We start from the raw sequence: 22,030 nt of genomic DNA, 5'->3' as shown, positions 1-22,030 counted from the left end.
GGTCTGACTGACCTGCCGTAGGTCAGGGACCTTACGAGGTACATCTTAATGCCTGATTCAGAACGATCCGTTATTCGATTGTCTACAGCTATGCAAACTTTGGCGCGGCTATGCCACGCCGTTCGGCAACCATTCCGGAAAAAATCTTGGGGGGGGGGGTCAAATTGCCCCCCACCCTGGAACGCGTCAAGTACGTCCGTTTGGCCACTTTCATAACGGTGGAGTGTGCGGCCATTCATTCACGTTCCCATTGTTACGCCGCCCGTGTACTTCAATGCTCAACGGGATCGCCCGCCTACCGCGCATCCGCCTGGATGGCGCAGCCGTCGGTTGCCACCAAGTGCACCAGCACACTTCATACTAGCACGCGCGGGTTGTCGCACGGGACACGGTCCGCAAACGTGTAGGGTAATGGATTGACAATACGGTTAGTCCCAATAAATCTGGCGGCGTCGACGTGGTTAGTTCTGCGACCGGCGTTCGGTGCATTCAGGACTGTATTAACGTCTATCAAAAACCAGACAGCGCTGCATCAAACGATTTATTCTCCAATGCAGGAACGGGGAAACGATAAAACGATTCAACAAAATGGAATGTTTATTGCTGAGCGGTATCCCACACGCAACGTTAAGATCATGTGTTCACGAGTCGTCGCACACAGTAGAACCGCCCAACTCTCTCACAGCCCAACTCTTGTTAGTTCATCATTCAGCATGGTACCAGGCAAACACTCTGGGGGTCACCCGCACTTAAAACAGCGTTTCGAGTTCGAGTGCCGGTCACATCCATTGGAATCACCACGGCCTGTCGTCGCCCCGCGCGCCATCTCTAGTCGGCGTCGAGAAGTTGCGCCGCCGCAGCCCGCCGCTCTCTGCGGTCCGCTCCGCCGGCAGCTTGTACCGCGCCCCGGTCACGACGGCTCGCTGTCCACGTCCAGGTTGTTCCGCAGCCGCCACAGCCCGATGGTATGGTCGCTGCAGTGGCGCGGATGGGTCAGGGAAAACCAACCAAGCCAGCGCCGGGGCCGCGAACGAAACCAACAGCGTGCGTGTCTGGGGGCAGGGTCCGGGGTGCTGGCGCGTGCGGGCTGGAATAAAACGGGAGCGGTACCAAACATCGCCGGTCGGCAACAAACCATCCTTTCAGTGCGGATCCGTCGCACCAGTCCGGACTGTCCAAGGCTGGGTCAGCTGGAATGTGTGGGGCGCTCTCGCGGCCACCCACTGCGTGGTCCACGGCCCAGCTAAATGGGCAACCGCCCCAACCCGATGACCACGGGATCAAGTGCCCAAAACTGCATGGTGTTCAACACCAGCGAGAAGTGGCGGAACCCCCAACTGAGGTTCGTTACTTCTCTCCAGTCCACACTCGCCGGTGGGAAGCGGTGACCGCTACCGAATAAGTCTCGCTGGTAGTAAAATGACATTTCCAACAAAAGGCCCCATCCATGCTCGTACAGCGTTCTTGACATTAGACCAGAGTAATGTTAGGTCAAGACACCGTTTTTTGCAGGGACGGCGCTGGCTCAGGGCCACTCGCCGCCAATATACAATAAACGATCACAGTCGCGTTAACCACGGATCAAAGTCCAGTTAGTTCACCGATTACCACCTATTTGCCAGCCGCACCAACGCAGACGCGCGATGCCTTCAGGCTCATTGGACCAAAGCCGAGTCTCCCTGACGCTGAGACGGTCATCATTGATATCATCCGCGATAACGGCATTGATATAGCTCTGATCTTGCTCAAGCTTTCAACAATACACAGTCCGACTTCCTCACGTGCAGCGAAACTGACTGATTTTGCCCTCGCCAAACTAATATTGAGGTGCTCAGTTCAAAAGCGTGTTGAGATAACAAATTCGTACAAAAATGGACTGATAAATTCAGTATGAGGGTGTGAAAGGCAGTGCGAGGTGCAAAATGTAAACAATCCGACAGGCACTGGCTGCGACATAACAAAACACAGCTAGATCGCAGGACAAATCAAGACATACAACGGCCCGCAGAGTGCTACGGCGAACAAAACCGAACCAGCGCGGCGCAGCAACGCCACGCGGCGGGCAGGGCGTAAGCAAAGATTGCCAGGACGGCCACCAGGAGGAGGGCGGGCGGCAGCGGGGCGGGCTACATGGCCAGGGAGAGGACGCGGCCAGTGGACTGGGTCATGGCCGGGCACAGGTGGGCCGGCGCGCTGGCCACGGCGCCCTGCAGCCGCCACAGCTTAATATCGCCGCAGCTGTGAACGGTGGAGCTCGGAGTCAGGGGAGGCGGCGGGGGAGGGCGACACGGAGCGGAGCACCCCCGCCCGGCCCTCGCCACGCCATCACACGACTCCAAGAGCACGCCCAAAGCTTGAGATTTGACGTTTGATACATCGCGCATTTGGCAGCACAGGACCGATGCTGCCATGGATGTGTCCCCGGCGGTACTGGTCCCCCTCCTACACAGAGCAGAACGTCCGAGTCCGGGAATTAGTAGGATGAGTGGTCCCCCTCCCAACCTTGTCCAAGGCCATCTTACATTCCCCCAACAGTTCGTACTTCTGGTGTTAATCTAGGCTAACATTTTTCCTACCTCAAAAAAGAAGAACAAAGCCAATGCCCCCCCCCCCCCCCCCCAGCGGTCCAGTGTTCAGGCCTGCCTCTCCGCTGTCGCGTGGCGCCGTCTCACGGCCCGCGGCGATATTCCCGGGATGCTCACTTGGAGGCGGTGAAGACATGACTCTGGTTGGCGGTGATGGCGTTGATCTGGCTGCCGTGCGCCCGCAACTCGCCCAGGCTCTGGCACGCCTCCACGCCCCATAGCTTGATGACGCCGTTGCGGCAGCCCGAGAGGAGCGTCTGGCCGCCCGGTGCCAGGCTAAGGCCACAGATCCAGTCCCGGTGCGCGCTGCTCACGCTCTGGAGACGCGGACACGGACGCGGTCACACTCAGGGCGGCGGCCGCAGACGCGCACACGTGATCGGAGCGGTGGCCGCTCGCATGAAGGCGGTTGTACCCAGACACTGTCGGCGCACTGGTCACACGAGGAGGTCGCCAATGCGGGATTCGCCGTCGCCCGACCGAACCCAATGCTGACTGACATCCCAGGACGCCCACGAGTAAACATCTGCGCCCGGTGAACGTCAGTGAACATCTGCGCCGGTGAACGTCAGTGAACATCTGCGCCCGGTGAACGTCAGTGAACATCTGCACAAGGTGGGCGTGGGTGAACATTTTTACAAGGTGGACGCGAGTGAAAATCTGCGCCCGGTGAACGTAAGCGAACATTTATACCCGGTCAACGCGAGTGAAAATCTGCGCCCGATGAACATGAGCGAACACCAGCGTCTGGTGAGCGCGAAAAATCCAGTCTACGTCTTCCACAAACCCACCTCCGATATAACTGCGCCTCCCCTCCCCGTCCCCACCGATGTAACCCCACGGCCTACCACACCGAGCCTGGCATCCTCCCAGCGCCAGCGCCCGCCACGTTGCACGTGCCCGAGGTGGCGCCAGCGTCGGCCGAGCCGCCCGAGATCCGTACCTGCAGCAGCGTCTGCCGCTGCAAGTCCCACTGTTTGATGCAGGCGTCTCGCGAGCCGGAGAAGAGCGTGTCGCCGGACACCACCAGACACTGGATGCCGTCGTAGTGCGGCGGCTCCAGGCTCATGCACTGCTGCACGATGCCGTTGGTGTCGTCGGGCACCTCGAAGCCCTTGATGTAATGGTCCTTGGAGCCGGTGAGCACGAGGTCGCGGCCGCGCCGCCGGTCCACCGCCAGACACATGATAGCCGCCTGGTGGCCGCCACTCAGCTTGCCCACGCTGTGGAACCTGGCCACGCGCCGCCACGAGCGCCCCCGTCAGCCACGCACGCCAGCAGAAATACAACGCCGAGAACACAGACGTCGTGGCGCAGCGTGACACGGACACTGCTGCACAATAAAAATATGCGCAGATTTATCCGAATACATGGAATTTCGTCCTGCGGAATATCTTCCGCCAAAAAGAAGATAATCGAACAACTTCAAAGTTCCAAAAGGTGCACAAATTTGTCTTGCACGGCGCTCGATCAGGACCACACAGTTCCAGCCAGCCGGGCGGAGCGCGGTGTCCGGCGTCACTCACTTCCTGAGGTCCCACAGGCGGACGGTGCTGAGGCTGGCGGTGTAGAGGGCGCGGCCGCCGCCGCTCAGGCAGACGTCGTTGATCTGCGCCTCGCCGGCCGGCATCTGCAGCGTGCGGGACGGCGTGGAGAGCGGCACCGCGCTCGACGTCAGGCCCGACGAGCTGCAGCGACACGGGAGTCAGAGACTGCACAGGTCTGACGAGCTGCAGCGGCACAGGGGTCAGAGACTGTACAGGTCTGACGAGCTGCAGCGGCACGGGACGCAGAGACTGTACAGGTCTGACGAGCTGCGGCGGCACGGGAGTCAGAGAATGTGCAGGTCTGACGAGCTGCAGCGACACGGGAGTCAGAGACTGCACAGGTCCGACGAGCTGCAGCGACACGGGAGCCAGAGACTGTACAGGTCTGAAGAGCTGCAGCGGCACAGGGGTCAAATGTACAGGTCTGACGAGCTGCAGAGATGCAGGGGTCACAGGCTGTACAGATCTGACGAGCTGCAGCGGCACAGGGGTCAGAGATTGTACTAACAATCGGGGTCAGGGACCCTGCAAACACACGTGATCAGATTGCGCATGCCTGACGAGCTGCCCCCGCGGTACACAGGCGCCCGGATCAGACTGTACAGGCCCGGTGGCTTGCACGCGGGGTCTGACTGTCGAAACACAGGGGGGCAGTCTGCGCAGGCCGGGTGAGCTGCCGCGGCACACGGGCACACGGGACACGCGCAGGTGGGCCTGGGCCAGGGGACGGCCGGCACGGGTCGCGTCGGCCTCAGAGCTGACGCGAGCAGGCCGTCACTCCTACTGAACTGAGCACTGAACTCTACTCCACTCCATCAGTTGCCCAATCCGGGTACCATGTTGAAAACGAAAGTGATGTGAAATGGCAAGCAGTGAAGGGTTCGCGCATCCCAGTCAGGCTCAAACACAACATCCTGCGTTGTAACACATGACATCCTGCATAACACATAACACCCATAACACATAACATCCTGCATAACATCCTGCGTTGTACTTTACATAAAACAGATGCGGAAGCCGGGAAATAATCCACCTAAAACTAATTTCCAATCACACCTTGCTCCAATAGCTGGGCAGAGCCGTGCCAGCACGGGGTAACGCGTTCGCCCCTCACCTGAGCGTTTTGACGCATTTGGCGGGTCCCTCGCGCAGGTCCCAGACCTTGACGAAGGCGGACGACACGCTGAACGCCAGCTGGGCCACCTCCGAGTACCGGACGCACACCACGTTATTGGGATGCCCGGCCAGAGACTGTAGCTGATGGCCCGTGCGCAGGTCCCATACCTTCACCGTCCGATCTGAAACGCATTGCCCATGTCAGCCAGTGAACCGGATGTTTGATAGCAGAGTTCCGTGTCGCTTCGGTGTCGAAGGGCTCCACACGCACAGAGGCGACGTCTAGCCGCACCACTAGCGAAGTCCCTAAATTGGTAGCGAGCCACAAGCCACCACTGGCTGGAACCAGCTCTGTCGACAGCAATGCCCGCGACGAGACAACGCCCCCCCCCCCCCCCTCCTGCCGGTTCGCGGTAGCACAGCGCTGCCTCTCGGGACCGGCCGGCGCTCCCCGTTCGCGTCCCTTCACCCCGCTGCCCCGTCCCGTCCCGGGAGGCGGCCCGGCCCACCTTTGGAGCCGGACAGCAGCATGTCGTTGGTGGCGCACACGGAGAGCACGGCCTTGGCGTGGCCCTCCGCTACGTGTGTGCAGATGAGCGGCGCGCGGCCGGCGCGGCCCTGGTACGGCGTGATCACGCCCGCGTCCGGCCGCTCCTCCTGCTGGCCGGCCGTCGTCGACGTCAGCCGCTTGAAGACGTTCTCCTCGCGCGACGTCTGGCGCCGGTAGGAGGCCGGCGAGCCGGGCGGCGTCGCGTCCGACAGACTGTCCGAGCTGCCGGACACAGAGGCGCGTCAGCCCCGACGGCGCCGACTCAGGCGGACCGGCCAGCGCGCCGCCGTCGGTCAGGGGCGCCCTCCGCGGGCCGGCCGGGCCGAACAGGGGCGAGAGCGGACAGAGCGCTCCGCGACAAGCAGAGAGAGGTTATCGCCTGAAGCTAGAGGCGTCTGTCGCGGAGCCCGCGGACCTGGTGCTCGCACGCCGCCCGATATGAGCACCAGACGTGTGGTGGGTGGGAGCGGGAGGGCACGCTGTCATGCACGCAGTCAAACAACTACGGTACACTCGAAGTTGCATCTGCCACGCACGCAACCAAACAACTACAGTACACTCGAAGTTGCAAGAGTTGCTGCACTACTGCTGTGTTTTGGAACACCCGGTAGCATCGGGAAGCTAGATCAGAACGACTCCAACGGGTGGATTTCCCAAATTATTCCAGACAGACCTTATATACAAAGCAACGCCACCCCGGATTATGCAGCAGCCGTAGCACACGCACAGGCATCTCCGGGCAGAGGCGAGTTACAAGCGCAGCGAGCCGGCCGCTGGTTGCAATGGAGGTCGGTGGTGGACGCGCCGGTCGCAGCAGCGCTCGCGGCCGCCCGGCCGGCTGACGGCGAGGTCGGCTGGCCCGCGGTCCCACAGCGGACAGGACGCTACTCACGTGCGCACGTTGTTGTTAGTAATGTTAACATTGCGGCGGGCGAGCCGTGGTGAGAGCGCCTCCTTGTAGGTGCGGCGGGCGGGCAGCGGCGAGGGGCGCGGGTCGAGGCGGCAGGAGCCCCTGCGGCAGCAAGCGGCCCTGCACACACCCCGACGGCACCGAGACAGGGTCCGGTCCTCCGGGACGGAGAGAGGTCCTACTGACACCCGAACTCTCCAGAGACACGGCCGGACGCCACAGACAGACAGTCACCACAGAGAACAGGCCGGACGCCAGAGACAGCCACACGCCACAGAGATACAGCCGGACGCCAGAGACACTGCCGGACGCCACAGACAGCCAGACACCACAGAGACACGGCCGGACGCCACAGAGACACGGCCGGACGCCATGGAGACGCGAACGGACGCCGTGGAGACACGGCCGGACGCCACAGAGACGCGGCTACATCCTCTGAGACGGAGAGTGGCCCTGCAAACATCCGCACACTACAAGAACGCTAGTCAGTCCCCTCATGCAGCGAGCGTCACAACGGACACCAGGATACCCATTGATACGCCGGTCGCCGCCCCTTCCCCTCAAACAGACACACCAGCCGGTCCCCTCATGCGGCGGGAGAACCCAGCAACTGTTGCACTGCGCACAAGCGGTCAGTGGTTACAACACACCCACACCCACACACACACACACACGCATACATCTCATTCAGAGGGACGGAAAGCTCAAATCGGCACAAACATCTAGAGGGACGTACGGACCGATACGCCACAACGTCTCTCGTAGGCGCGAAGCCCGACTTATCAGTGGCAAATGGGCTGGGAATACGAATAGCTCGCTTGTTGGTCTACTCTAGCACCAACGAAATATTCCAGTTCCAATACTACTTTAACTCAACGAAGTCGGAACGTCCAAAATCTTCCAGTTTTCGCACTTTGTTCTCCGCCATAACGCCGTCGCCATCAACTATAACGCTGCCTCAGTAAAACTATACCCCGTGCGAACGAGGGCGAGCAAACTGGCGCGCGTTCACCGTCCATTGGGTCAATGCGATACATTTTGTTGATGCCACACTCTAGGGACCATATCAGTGCAAGGGAAGCACTTAGCCGAGAGAAAGAAACCGAATGAGCCAGGAGAGTAAGCAGCAGCTTCTTAAATTAAACTCACAATGTTTTGGTAAGCCCAACTCCCGTTAATCACAATGCGTGGAATTCTCAGTACCACATAGGATGGGTCCGGCAGCAACACATCGACTGACGCACGCTCTTTGGTGCAACGTTGCACTACTCGTCATATCACTAATGCCAGTCAAGGTAAGCAGGCAAACACAACAGAGGAAGAGCAACAGCACGCACTCGGGCTTTGCAATCCAATCACAACTGTTGACGCCAACGGCACCTAGAGTTGGCTGTTAACTACTGACATAAAATATACGAGCAAAAACTTACTTTCCAGTGACTCTGAATTTTGCAAGTGAATGGGAGAGGCGTGGCCTTTCGGAATACAGAACGGTGCTTTCCGTACCACATGCACACAGAAATGCCAAAAGCGGCCAATCACGTCCAAACAGCATGCAGTGCAGTCCAAAGACCTCAGGCTGTCACAGGCCAAACCACAGCCCAGCCGGAGAGAGCGGCCCCGCTCGCCCGCCGCGCCACGGCCCGACGGCTCACCTGCCGGTGCCGGCGCCGGTGCCGGTCGATATCACGTGGCTGAGCGAGCGGGTGAAGACCGGCGGCGACGGCGGCGGCGGCGGCGCTGCCAGCCGCGTCTCGGCGTCGCCGCCGCCGCGCACGTCCGTCCGCTGCGGCTCGTCGGCCGGCGCGGCGCCGCCGCCGCCGCCGTTGGCGAACAGCAGATCGTGCGTGGTGGTGGTCTTGCGGCGCGCCTTGTCGCGCGCGGCCGGCGCCGCGGCCCAGGGCGGCGCCGGCTCGGCCAGCTCCTGGTCGGAGGCGGCCGACTCGTCGCTGCCCGGCCCGCTGGCCTCCGCCATCAGCGAGAGCACGGCCGGGTCCAGGCCACCCTCCTCAGTCATCAGATGCTGCAGCAGCTGCTGCTGCACGCAGCTGTTCTGCTCCATCTGCGGCGGCCAACGAGCGTCACACAGCGCCGGCCACCGACGGACGCGGCGTCACAGGCCAGCCGCCGCCGGCTCACCGCGCCGGTACAGCTCCTGGCCGTCGGGGGTCCAGCCCCGGCAGGCACCGGGGCGCCCAGCCAGCAGCACGAGGCCGGGGATAGCCACCCAGCCAGAAACGAACAAAACGGCGCCGCCTATGTCGGCGTTGGCCAGATGTTTGAATAAGACATCAGCCTGTCACGTCTACCCCCGCTTGTTATCGCTGTCCCACGCTTCGACTCAGGCGGCGGTGGTGTTCACTGGACGGACAGAGGCCTTCCGGCGGGGCTTGGCCAGTCTGACATTACCTGCTCCATCTTGACCTCGGTCTCCCTAGCGGTCGCCTCGTGCTGGGCGGCCACGCAGCTCTGGTGGATCGTCATGGCAATCAGCTTCTCCAGCAGGTACTCCATCTGCTCAGGTTCGACATTCCGCACCAGCAGCGCCGGCTCCTGGATCGGCAGGTCCTCCTGCCGGCCCCGGACGCCACGGAGCGGTCAGGGCAGGATCCCGGACACCACGGAGCGGCCCAGGCAGGGTCCCGAACACCATGGAGCGGTCAGGGCAGGGTTCGGGCTCAACGAAGTCAGTCCAATGAAATCCAACTCCACGATGTTGTGACGCCGCGGGGTCGGACTGTGACGCAGCGGGGTCAGATTGTAACGCCACGGGGTCGGACTGTGACGCCACGGGGTCGGACTGTGACGCCACGGGGTCGGACTGTGACGTCGCGGGGTCGGAGTGTAACGCCGAGATCTCACAATGGGACAAGTCAGTGAAAGGCTGCCGCCACTACTAATTCATTGAAACAGGCGGTCTTGAACGATGATCACGACCTTCTAAAACCTCCTGTTAGGAATACAAAACCTATTAATGTGTTCTGCATGCCCTTGAACTGCCTACAACACCACAGAGCCAGGATTCTGAATGGCCACCAGCAATGCCGAACGAGAGCCCACGGCACACACCGGCCCCTCAGCACAGCCTCACTCGCCTTGGACTCTTCCATGGCCATGATGCTGGCCTGACACTCGTTGATGTTGTCGTTGATGTAGTCCATGTTGGCGCGGATGCCCTCGATGGTCTCCTCGAGCTCGACCATCTGCGGCGGGGACCAGCCGGCCAGCCGCATCTTGTCGCGCTGCTTCAGCACCCTGGCCAGCCGGCGGCGCAGGTTCTCGCGGTCCTTCAGTTGCCTGCCGGTGGACAGGACGGCGTCAGCGCCGGCCGAGGACGTCAGAGTCGGCCGAGGACGACAGGGTCGGCCAAGGACGTCAGGGTCGGCCGAGGGCGTCAGGGCTGGCCAAGGACGCCAGGGTCCGCTGAGGACGCCAGGGCTTGGCCGAGGATGTCAGGGTCCGCTGAGGACGCCAGGGCTTGGCCAAGGACGCCAGGGTCCGCTGAGGACGCCAGGGTCGGCCGAGGACGTCAGGGTCGGCCGAGGACGTCAGGGTCGGCCAAGGACGTCAGGGTCGGCCGAGGACGTCAGGGCTGGCCAAGGACGCCAAGGTCCGCTGAGGACGTCAGGGCTGGCCGAGGACGTCAGGGCTGGCCAAGGACGTCAGTATTGTCCGGCCGACTGTTTGGCGAATGCAAGATGGAAGGAAAATACTACCGAACTACGCCATGTGACGCAAATCCACACCAAATCCACGTCAGCACGTCCCAAGGCGCAAGGTGATGGCCTCACCATTACCATGAGCTCCGGAGCGGGCTCAGTGTCTAACCCCTCTCCCTCCCCGGTAATCGCCCGAAGGTAACACCCCCCTCCCCCCCCCACCCCGCCACCGCAGCCCCCAGGCCACGCACCTCTCCATCTCACGCTCCATGCTAGCCACTGTCTGCTTGTTCAGCGCCAGCTGGTTGATGGACTTCTCCAGCGACTGCCAGTTCTTCTTGGCCACAGCTGGGGAGTAGGTCTTCGTCTCCCCGCCTGCGGTGGCAAGAACAGGTGAACACACCAAATACGCAACCCACTTTAGAGTATCAGGCGAATAATCACCTGCAAGAAGGCTATTGCAATCAATTCAGCGAAGCGGATGTCACGCGTCAGCTTTTGACAGCCCTGTAAGCCGCACACAGCAAGGTACACGGGATCTCTGGAGATGGCCGTCACCCGTACCTCGGGGCCGTGATCCGGCCGCCGGCCGTACCTCGAGGCCGTGACCCGGCCGCCAGTTGTACCTCGGGGCCGTGACCCGGCCACCGGCCTCACCTCGGGGCCGTGACCCGGCCACCGGCCGTACCTCGGGGCCGTGACCCGGCCACCGGCCGTACCTCGGGGCCGTGACCCGGCCACCGGCCGTACCTCGGGGCCGTGACCCGGCCACTGGCCGCACCTCGGGGTCGTGACCCGGCCACCGGCCGTACCTCGGGACCGTGACCCGGCCACTGGCCGTACCTCAGGGCCGTGACCCGGCCACCGGCCGTACCTCGGGGCCGTGACCCGGCCACCGGCCGTACCTCGGGGCCGTGACCCGGCCACTGGCCGTACCTCGGGGCCGGAGGCGAGCGCGCGTCCGCGGCGCCGGCTTTCCCTGCTTGCGCAGCGCCACGATCTCCTCCTGTTTCCGCTTGAGGACGGCGTCCTTGAGGCGCTTCTCAGCCTCCAGCGACTTGATCTGGCGACGGGCGGGGTGGCGTCAGCCCGGCGTCTGCCTCGTACAGCTCCGGTCGTCGGCACCGTCGGCCCGCCGCCGGCCGCTCCGAGGCCAGACACACCGCGGCGCGGCACAAGGTGACCCAGACACATGGCACTGCACGACATATTCTGGGGAACCACGGATCACACACAAAGTCGGGAGGCTGGCTTACAAACGTAATAATCACGTATGTCTAGGCGTACTACATGATTGTTATTAGACTGCTATTTGCTTCTATTACACCTTTTGCAGGCTATTATCCGCAAGTGGCACTTCACAAGACAGGTTATAGGTTTGTGTACAAAGCGAATCACGAAACACTGACATGTTGATTGTGTGGCAAACTGCGCCTTGCCTAGTCATTATCTTGGACGTTGTACTGTCCCCAAGTACAGGTCAGAGATTATCATCTGCATCGTTCTAACCGCCCGACACATCAACAAAGAACGACAAAGGAAATGGGCTGCAAAACCCCGTAATCGGATGCTGCGGCCGCTTTGTAGTGGCGTTGATGGCCGGACCATCAATAATTTCTGATTACGACTCATGACTGCAGTCACATGATCCACATGTCATGTCAGTCCCAAGCGATCTATAACCCTGCGCTGACGTAATGAAGCGGCGAACGGTGGTGCGGGCCGACCGGCGGCGGCAGCGGCGACGGCGGCGCACCTGGCTCTCGTGCTTGCGGTGCTCCTTCTTCAGCTGCGACATGGCCCGGTGATGCTGCAGGTCCATCTGCTTCATCTTGTTGGCGTCCTCCTTCATGCGCTGCATCAGCTTCACCTGCACCGCCCAGACGATGGTCAGACCGAGCCGCGGTCCGACGGAGCGAGAGCGACGCCAATTCACACGAAACAAACCGCACAGGCACGGCGTCACCAAGCCCACGACGGCCACACCATGCAGAGGCGAGCAGGGGGAGAATACACCTCGAGGTACACAAAACCTGACAAACGTCGAGGCAACCCAACCATACACCATAATGGTAGTTATGGTCGCTCTCAAGACGCGTTCACGTGAAACGCCGACAGCACGCCGCCCCTGCCCTTCCGCGGTGGACACTGCAGCACGCACCTTAGCCTTCTTCATCTCGACCACCTCCGTCTTGAGCGTCTTCACCTGGCGCGCGTACTCGCCCTGCGAGCGCACCAGCTTGGCGTGCTCCCGCTGGGCCGAGCGCAGCTTCTTCATCTCCTTGGCCATGTCGGACAGCTTGCGCTCGTACTCGTCCTTGACCTTGCGCACGTCGTCGCTGGACGTGGCCGAGCGCTTGCCGGCTGAAACGGCGGCAGCGAGGGTTGACGTGGACACTGTTGGGCGGCGGGGCACGACCCGCGCCGTCCTGCACCACGGGCGGCCTCTCCCTGACCTGCGGTCAGGTTGGCCGACAACGGGCCGCACCCGCTGGCGGACAGGGCCGAACAACAACGGCCGAAGGGCGGCGTTCGATGGTGGCGGTGTTCGATGGTGGCGATGCCACGCAAACGCCGAGGCTGGGCCGATCCAGGCATCCCTAAACACTGGCAGACATCCCTAGCCACTGACAGACATCCGTAACACCTGCACAGGCATCGTTAACCGCTGACACAGACATCCCTAGCCACCGACACAGGCATCCCTACCAATGACACGGACATTCCTAGCTACGGACAGATCATCCTTAAGCACTGACGCGGACATCCGTAACTATTCAGACAGAGCCCGTCCACCAGCCAGAGGCGGGCGGCCCAACGCGTGACGTCAGCGCTGGCCGGCTCCAGCCTGACCGGTCAGCCGTCGACTCACCGATGCCCGAGATGACCTTGTCGCGCTCCTGCTCGGTGGCCTTGATGCGGCCGCTCAGTTGCTGCAGCTTCTGCTCGTACTGCTGGCGCATGGTGTCCATGCGCCGCTGGGAACGCTCCAGCTCGTCGATCAGCCGCTGCTTGACGCTGATCTCGGACGTCAGCTCGGCCAGCTGCTCGTTGTAGTCTTCGTTGTCTGCCGACCGCGGCCACACCGTCAGCGTTCGGATCGAGTGACGCTCCACACGACCAGCGGCCGGGTCACCAGCCAGCGGCGAAGTACCGCGAGCTGGGCCGCGCCTCAGTTCGCTGGCTTACATCGCACCAGCACTGCTTGCAGCCACATAGCGAGGATTTTGGACAAAACGCATGCTCTTCTGGAAACTCGAGCTTGCATGGAACACTAGCCGCCCCACAGAAGGAAAGCGTGCGTCGCATCTTACCAAACCGCGTTTTCCAGATATACATAGTTCCGCAGATGAACACTGGTCTTAAGCACACGCGCACAAATTTACACATGTGGTCGCGTGATTACTGATTATGACTGATTTGGCCTGAGTTTCAATCCACGCACCCGGTGAATTAGCACTCACTACAGCTTTGGTCATTGCGACATAGTAAGTAGTGAGTAGTAAGTATAGGTAGCAGGTAAACGTAGAAGTTATAGTACAACTAAGCAGTGAGCAGTATGACGGAACGTGCAAATATTTGTGGGCATTTATGGCAATTAACGGGACTACATTCCTGTGTAAACTGCGACGCTTCATTCTGAGTTCTCAGTTCACCCCACAGCGCCCTGTGCTCGGGCCCAGTTTCGAGAGATGTCGTTGGGTGCACCCGCGTCAGCCCCGCCGGTCGGGCGGCCTCCGGCCCTGCTAGCTGCAGCCAGTACAGTGCAGTACAATAAAGTCAGCCAGCCTGACAACACATACATGTAATTTACGGGGCGGTTGCTTGCGTGTCTTCATGTGCTCTTGTCGTTATCTGACATTGGCCCTAAAAGCGGTCTACGCGCGATGACGCGTGTTTATCCATTTACACCAACACACGCATTTGCCAGTACAATTTACCCGTTTTCTCCAGTTATCAGTTGCACTCATGTCACTCCGACGGCTGGTCGTCGAGAGCTAGACCTGTTACCGATCCGTTTTCGACAACGTTTTCGAGATTAGAAAGTTGCGCGCGTCCCGTGTTAAAGGAATGGTGCGAAACAGTAATGATATTGGAACGTTGCAGAAATACGGCCCTACGGCCCGTCATAAAACAACTTGCAAGGAAATGCCTTGAAACCACGGCGCAAAGTTCCAAGAACTGCGCTGTTTGTTGAAAGCTTGCCGGTCGACATGCATGGCTGCTCGGGTACAAGCCCGTTACCGGCGTGACGGGACCAGGTGAGGCGATGAAGCCAAATGTCCGGCTGGCGGACTGCAAGACGCGCCAGGACAGCCAACCGGCTCCTAAGAAGGCTTTACAGTTATCCAATCACGGGAGCCAAAGCCAATTAAGCTCACTTCGCGCAGGGGGCCCATGACAGGCCTTGCGACACTCGCGCCTGACGAAACGAGGAACGACCCCAATGTACGTAGCGATGCGAGCATCGGGTCCCGGATCGCAGTCGCTCATCCGCGGCGCGCCACAGAGGCACTGGCTGTCTCTGGCTCGCACGCCGAAGCCGAAATCGGCTTCAAAAACTCTTCAGCTCGTGCTGAGCTGATCGCTACCGTGTGTGCCGCATCTGTAAACATCGCTCGTGTGGTCCCACAAGAAGCCCCGTGGCTGAGGTCGTGGGACTAACGGACCCAGACCAGCTCCGTCGTGAGCGAGGTCACTGATCTCTGGGGCTGGTGGTCGAAGGCAGTGGCTCTAACGTGGATACACACCTCACGCCTCCAAGGAAACAGCATGCAACGTAGTCTCACAGACATAGCGAGAGGGTGGCCACGTTGAGGACGGAATATGTTCAGGCTCCGCAGTCCCCGGTCCTTAGTCCTCGGATCATTCCAGTGGGGGTTCAGCGATACACGTCAGCAGAGCAAGGCACGCGGTACTAAACAACTCAACGTAGCTACATGATCTATGAGCTGGTGGCATCCATTTCATTCCCATCATGAAAGAGACAACTAATTGTCGTCCAAGGTTATCAAAAATTCGGTGCGGCCTAAGCTCACACTGAATTAGCATACCACCAACGCTAACAAACGATCTAGCTCCGAGAAATGGCCGAATACCGCTCGCGGGCGAAATGTTACGTGCGACGTGTAACCACAGCCTCTCATGAGCCCCTTTACGACAATATATTTCATTTGTTTCGAGGTTACGTGCATTGCTGACCTCCCAACAACGCAACAGCATCAATCTGTCTGAGACAACCCGCCCATTTCTCGCTCGCCGTCAGCTGCACCGCCGTCCGCCACCTCCGCTCGGCGGCGGGGTCCGACTGCCGCCCGGGTAGCGGGGGGCGGTAGGGGGCGACCAGTCAGCGCAAGCCTGTCGCGGCGCGCCCTGCATAGCCGTCGCCCGGGCCACCGCCACACGCCTCAAGACTGACAGCCAGGGGAGCCCAGCAGAGGCTGAGGACCGCGCGGAGCGGCGCCGACACCCGACCGGCGCGCGCAGCCAGCCACAGTGCCGGCCCGCTCAGCCAGCCGGGGCAGCGGGTTAGTGGCGCGCGCGGGGCGTCAGTACCTTTGTCCTCGCTCTCCCGTTCGTCAGTCGAGTCCTCGCGCTCGGAGTCGGCGTTATCCGAGTCTGCGAACACGGCACCGTTAGCTCGCGCAGCCCGCCGCCCAGACGTGCCGTTAGCACACAGACACACACACGCGCACGCGGCTCCGCGCGCCTCCGGAGTCGAAAGGCTTCGGCCGGCCAGCGGGCGCCCAGCGCGCCGGCAGCCGACGCGCTGGTCCGGCTCCGCTGGTCCGCCGCCTGACCCAGAGCCGGCCGCGGGAGCAGCATCACGGCCACCTCGACTCCGGGCGCACGGCCCGCTCAAGGCGATCCGGTCAGCGCCACAGGAACACTCCCGCGCGGTCGCTTTTCATCTCAAGGATTGGGTGTTAAAGAGTCCTGAACGGGCCCGTGCACTGCACAGCGTTAGTTAGACTTCTTCAGCAGTGCGCTTTGTTCAGAATCTGCGCGACACAATGTGCAGGTGAAGTTAGGACAGGACCGCACAGAAGCTATTTTGGTGCTTTTTGGTTGTTGAAATGACGAGTGATCACTGTAATCATTTCCTTCTCTAGCGCTTGCTTTTAGTATATAATCCAGAATGGCAGTGAATCTAGCCAAACTAAGGATTTCAAATGGTAAAGTGACCAAATAACGATACATTATCAGAAAACGGGAGCTTCATTCGCGAAAAAACGACAAGGCAGAGGCGCTGACCGAGAACAAAACAGCATTACGGGGCGGACATGTGAGTGCGCACGACACAGAGTACAGAGAGCGTGCACACCGGGACGAGGGTGGAGCGCGCAGCTCCGCGAGCCGACGCCACTCCCAGCCCGGACCTTCCGTCGCGGCTTACGTTACGGCGTCACGGCGCCGGAGTTAGACCGCCGAGCCATGTTAAGCCGCGAACAGCTGTGTCGGGCTGGCCCCAGACTGCGCAGCCGCCGCAGGACCGGGTCGCGGCCGGGACAGCGTGCGGCGCCGACGGGGACGCGTTACCGTGGCGGCCGGGGCATGCTGCGCCGGCCAGCGGCGTTAGTCACAGGGTGACGGCGCCGGCTCCGGGGGCGGCGGCCGCCTGGCTGGCTTTGAAGCGAGCCTCGGCCGTCTGGGGGACAGGTGACGGGGCCAACGGGCCGCTGCCACGGCCGGCCAGCCTGGCAGCCGACCGGCCGCCCCAGCCACGCACCCTTGTCGTCGCCGCTGTCGCTCGACTGTCCGTCCTGGTCACCGGAGCGGCCGCCCTCGCTGCTCGAGCGGCGCAGGTGCTTCTTGGTGCGGTCCCGCTCCAGGTCCCGGCGCGCCTCCTCGATCAGCTCGTGCACGCTGCCCGTCTCGACCAGGGACAGCTCCACGCCGCCTGCGGCCGGCAATCATTACATACAGCTCGTCTGTCCCGCGCTCACGGCCGCCGGCGGCACCGCGCGGCGCTCACGGCCGCTGACGCCGACACACCATCGCCAATAACCAGCCATATGACAGGCGGAATCGGGTAAAAGCGGCGATGTGGGGATATTTAGACCCAACAACTTACATGGACTGTGGTACATTTGCATCGGGTTTTAAACCATGGAAGGCTATTTCTAACACAATTATCCGCAGTTCACAGTGATACCCTGCTTAAAAGGGAAGGGAAGTGGAGGGAAGGAAGTGACGGGAGGCGAAGCGAGGCGAGACAAGGGAAGGGGGGGGGAAAGGGGAAGAGGGGAAGGGGAGAAGAGAGGAGGGAGGGGAGGAGGAGAGGGCAGAACAGGAACGCAACCGGGACGGGACCAAGATTGGACGCGATAAGACTGGGCAGGGACACGACAGGACAGAATGAGTGCGAGCAGTTAAAGACAGAGCCGGGAAGGCAGTCGCGTGCAGCCACTGACCGCAGCAGAGGAGCGGGGGCGCAGACGGGCCGGAGTCAGCCGTCGGGGAGGAGTTCTCGGCGGAGAGGTCACAGCCGGGGGAGGCGCCACCGGCCGGCGAGGGTGGCGACAGGCAGATGGCAGCCGGGGAGGAGTTCTCGGAGGACAGGTCACAGGCGGGGGAGACGCCACCGGCCGGCGAGCACGGCGATAGGCAGATGGCGGCCGGGGAAGAGTTCTCAGCAGACAGGTCACAGCCGGGGGAGGCGCCACCGGCCGGTGAGGATGGCGATAGGCAGATGGCGGCCGGGGAGGAGTTCTCAGCGGACAGGTTACAGCCGGGGGACGCGCCACCGGCCGGTGAGGACAGCGACAGGCAGATGGCGGCCAGGGAGGCCTGCCCGGTCGGCACGGTGAAGGTCTGGTCCAGCCGGTCCGGCGTCAGCTCCTCAAACCGACGGACCATGGCGCGGACCGCGCCCGGGGACAAGGCGACCACGTCTGCGGCAGGACCAGGACGGGCGGCCGTCCGTCCTCAGGGCGGAACAGGACAACGGACGGCAGGGCGGGACGGCACTATCAGGACGGCAGGGCAAGACGACACTACATGGGGCAGGGCGGGTAATCACTATACGAGCCGCAGGGCGGGAAGGCACTATACGGACGGCAGGGCGGGCATCACCTCAGGAGTCACATGACTGGCGTAACAAACGGCGCATTTGCTGTGCTAATAATTCAGCAGAGTACACACATCACCTGACACCCATGACGCACTGTAAGGCTGATCCGCCAACACTGTCAAATGTATGAGGCACCAGAGAACGTCAGCGCATAGCGCACGGCACGGTTCTCCCGTCCGCGGTGCTTGGGCCGCACAGACCACCACCGAAACGGTAGGGCAGACACGGGAGGTGGCGGGCCGCTCACCCGCGCCGGCCGGCCGCGGGCTCAGGGTCAACCGCGACAGGTTGCGGTTGGCCGCCTGCTTCCGCAGCATCTGACACGTGTTCTCCGACTCCATGAGGCGGGCGCGCAGCTCCTCTATCTCCTGCAGGTACTTGGCGACCACCTGCGTCATGTCGCTGCCGGCGTCTGCGAACGGCGCAGAGCACCAGTGCTTCATCGGCTACCACCAGGACAGCGGTGCTGGGTGAGCATAGAAGCGGAGAGAGACCAGAGAGACCAGAGATCGGGGAAAGGGAGAGAAAGACCAGAGAGGGAGAGAGACCCGAGAGGCCAGATACCGCAGACAGAGAAACCAGAGAAAGACCAGAGTGAGAGTCTGAGAGAGTAGGAAAGTGAGTCTGAGTCCTAAGTCGAAAGTACACTTAATCTGCGCCCACATCGCTCCATGGCTCCTTGAATGGTACATATCGTAAAGGGGAACATCCTCGGCTAAAGCTACATCAGCACATTTCGCCTCTGATGATTTCTTGAAATATGACATTCAACGGATTGCTGGCATGTACTCCCTAGTCCCTGCACTCTCCGCCATTACGAAGACTGGGCCTGCAGCATGCGTAAGAGACCTCCCTGCCAAAGAATACATGGGCAAGGTGTGCACACAGTACCCCCCGGCACCGTCCCAGCCTGCGTATTCTGACGATGTGTGGACACCTTACCTTCGCCTATCCAGTCGCCGGCGGCCTGCTCGGCCAGCAGCTGTGCGTTACGGGCCGTCAGGCCCTGGATCGTCTCCTGGATGGCCTTGATGCGCGTGCGTAGGTTGGCGTTCTCCGACTGCAGCATGTTGTTCTCGTGGTACATGTCGTTGATGGCCTCCGTGCCGTCCTCGGTGACCACGCGCTTGCCCTGCCGGAGGGCGCGTCAGGCATGCCGCGTCAGCTGACCCGTGAGGTCACACTCGGGGCTCGATCCCAGGACAGGCTCTCAGATCGTTGTGAATGGATCTGCACGAGACGGGCCGTAAGCGAAGCCTGTCTTGACGTCAAATTGCCAGTAGCTCTGTTACCACGTTGCATTGCAATGTTTGCAATCGATTCGTACCGATTCGGTAGGCGCATTGTTCTCCAGCATCGCGAAAACGAGAACAAAGCTTTACTTCACAAGCCCCACAAGACTGACACAACAAGGATCGGCACGGGGCCCTGGGCTGGCCAACCTGAGGCCGCAGCCACACAGTACGAGCACGAGCTGACGAGAATAGAACGGCAATCGTATCGGCACAAATTCTCGCCTCTGGACGCAGAAGGTCGTGCGCGCTCGAATGGCTGCCATTAGCGCGCCAACTTTGGGTAGTTAAGTATCAGCGCCGGCGACTACGGTGGTAATCGCACATCACAATTTCCCCTGAAGTGACCTATAGGCGTGAGGCTCCATTTCAGGCTGCCGCTCTACCTCAGGACGGACGCATACCCCGACGGCAGTCGATCGCGCGTCTCAATACATATATAATATATATATAACTATATATATATACATACTATACATACATACATATACAATACAATACTCAACAACGCAAATAATGCACCAGCGCCGCCCACTTTATAGAGGACATCAGCCCCTAAGAAAGTTCGGTTTTGCTGACATTCTCACCATAACCAACTTACTTGAAACCAATTACCAATAAGTTTAGCAGGCGTGTGGATGCGTTCCAATCATCGGTCCCACGTGGGGGGCACGGTCCTCGCATGGTGAAGCAAACAGGAACTGCCATTGTGGGTTTGAGAGGCGTCAAACAACGTACGCATGCGTTTCAGTATCATCTAACGTTTTCACATTAACCTCATCATCCCCTTATTTTTCATTATCCTCCATTTTTTTTCATTTCACGTCATTCTCTCAGTCTTCCTAACGCCAACAAAGCGTCTTTGCGCAACGTCCGCTAGACGACCCAGATAGCCGTGGACCGACGGGACTCTTGCCACGAGGCTTGCATTGGCAATCATCATTTCGAGTCACGCTGCCCTTATCCTAGGATGACCCAGGATATACGACACGAAGTTCAGTTGCAGAAAGCTGCATGCTGATCGCATCTAACGCGCATGGACATGGGGAATAGTGAAATCAACCTGGAATAGCCACTGACATACGCTGGGATTTCATATCTTGTCTGGCTTCATCAATGCCGAGACTTCATACTTTGTCTACGTCCACCACCGTCGGAACTCCACACTCGCATCTTATCTATACTCCGTCTGTACTCATCATCTAGTCTGGTCTGTATTGGGCACCAGGCCCGCGCACCACGGCCCATCCGCTGACGTACCTGCCTGTACTCCATGAGCTCCAGCTTGCAGCTGCTGGATCTCCTGCCGCAGCAGCGAGATGGTGCGCGACGTCTTGTCCTGGTTGACGGTGACGCGGTTCTTGATGTTCCTGGCGCGGTTGGCGTACTTGAGGGTGTTGAGCGTCTCCATGAAGTCGGCGTCCGAGGGCGAGACGCAGGCTATCATCACCGTCCGACTGTTGCCTGCGGGCCGGCCGGGGTACGCGGGCACGCTCAACAGGACGCCACATCGGTGCCGACGCGGCCGAACACACACCAGACGACACGGCCGTCAAACGGCGCCCATGGACCCCGCCGCGGAGGGGTGGGGATCAAGTCTCCGCCCAGCCATGCGACGTCTACGTTATGCACAAAGGCGTTGCACGGAAAGAAACGCTTTGCCAGGCTTAAGCTGCACTCAACGTTGGACCCGTGTTGGTTCTCAATGGATGAATGTTGTCTGGGGGGCACAACTTGGGGGGGGGGGGGAGGGTGCGAACCTATCTCTGTTAAGCGACATCGAGACCGAGACGCGGCACAGTCGGAAGCGCTTCCGCCATAGAGAGGGGCGCTCTTCCCTAAGTACTTCAGTCTGAATCGCAGCTACGGACTTCGGACGATCCAACAGATCGCCCACCGCACTTCCGACAGTCCATTCAGCAGCTCCGCGCGAGTGCCGCGGCACCAGAGGCTGGCCCCGGCCGTGGTGGGCGGCGCGACGCCGACCCCGGGTCACGGGGGCGGGCCCGGCGCGCGTCAGGGGCGGCCTCACCTCCGAGCGAGTCCTGCAGCAGCCGGGTCAGCTTCGAGTCCCGGTACGGGATGTGCGACACCTTGCGCGACTCGTCGCCCAGCGCCGAGATGACGTTGCCGAGGGCCAGCTGAGGGGCGGCGGGCGCCGGTGTCAGGGCTGGCCGCTCCGGCGACGTCAGGACGGGGAGGGCGCAAGCTCGCACGCGCGGACCGTCTGGTAGACAGACTCCGCAGCACAGCGAGTTTCCAAACACGCTGTTCGCTGTTTAGTACGGACGCAACCT

At 61.0% G+C, this 22,030-nt stretch overlaps 1 protein-coding gene across 1 annotated transcript in view; it reads right to left on the bottom strand.

The window, feature by feature from the left end:
* Positions 1-526: 526 nt before the first annotated feature.
* LOC119091582 (kinesin-like protein KIF21A) overlaps positions 527-22,030 on the bottom strand; it is a 70,649-nt gene continuing 49,145 nt past the window's right edge. Inside the window, 24 exon segments of the mRNA XM_037214391.1 lie at positions 527-974; positions 2,703-2,902; positions 3,529-3,817; positions 4,112-4,273; positions 5,247-5,430; positions 5,758-6,020; positions 6,691-6,810; positions 6,957-7,009; positions 8,633-8,770; positions 9,118-9,279; positions 9,804-10,005; positions 10,619-10,742; positions 11,304-11,430; positions 12,124-12,237; positions 12,529-12,731; positions 13,240-13,434; positions 15,924-15,986; positions 17,098-17,268; positions 17,783-18,262; positions 18,689-18,853; positions 19,384-19,573; positions 20,994-21,017; positions 21,019-21,197; positions 21,766-21,874. Coding sequence (XP_037070286.1) covers positions 911-974; positions 2,703-2,902; positions 3,529-3,817; positions 4,112-4,273; positions 5,247-5,430; positions 5,758-6,020; positions 6,691-6,810; positions 6,957-7,009; positions 8,633-8,770; positions 9,118-9,279; positions 9,804-10,005; positions 10,619-10,742; positions 11,304-11,430; positions 12,124-12,237; positions 12,529-12,731; positions 13,240-13,434; positions 15,924-15,986; positions 17,098-17,268; positions 17,783-18,262; positions 18,689-18,853; positions 19,384-19,573; positions 20,994-21,017; positions 21,019-21,197; positions 21,766-21,874 — 3,981 coding nt within the window. The 3' untranslated portion in view covers positions 527-910.

This window comes from Pollicipes pollicipes, unplaced genomic scaffold (assembly GCF_011947565.3).
Source record: "Pollicipes pollicipes isolate AB1234 unplaced genomic scaffold, Ppol_2.1 Scaffold_3447;HRSCAF=4054_pilon_pilon_pilon, whole genome shotgun sequence".
In the NCBI taxonomy this organism is placed as follows: Eukaryota; Metazoa; Arthropoda; class Thecostraca; order Pollicipedomorpha; family Pollicipedidae; genus Pollicipes; species Pollicipes pollicipes.
Note: the sequence above shows the minus strand (reverse complement) of the source record. Positions and strands in the feature narration are given on the sequence as shown.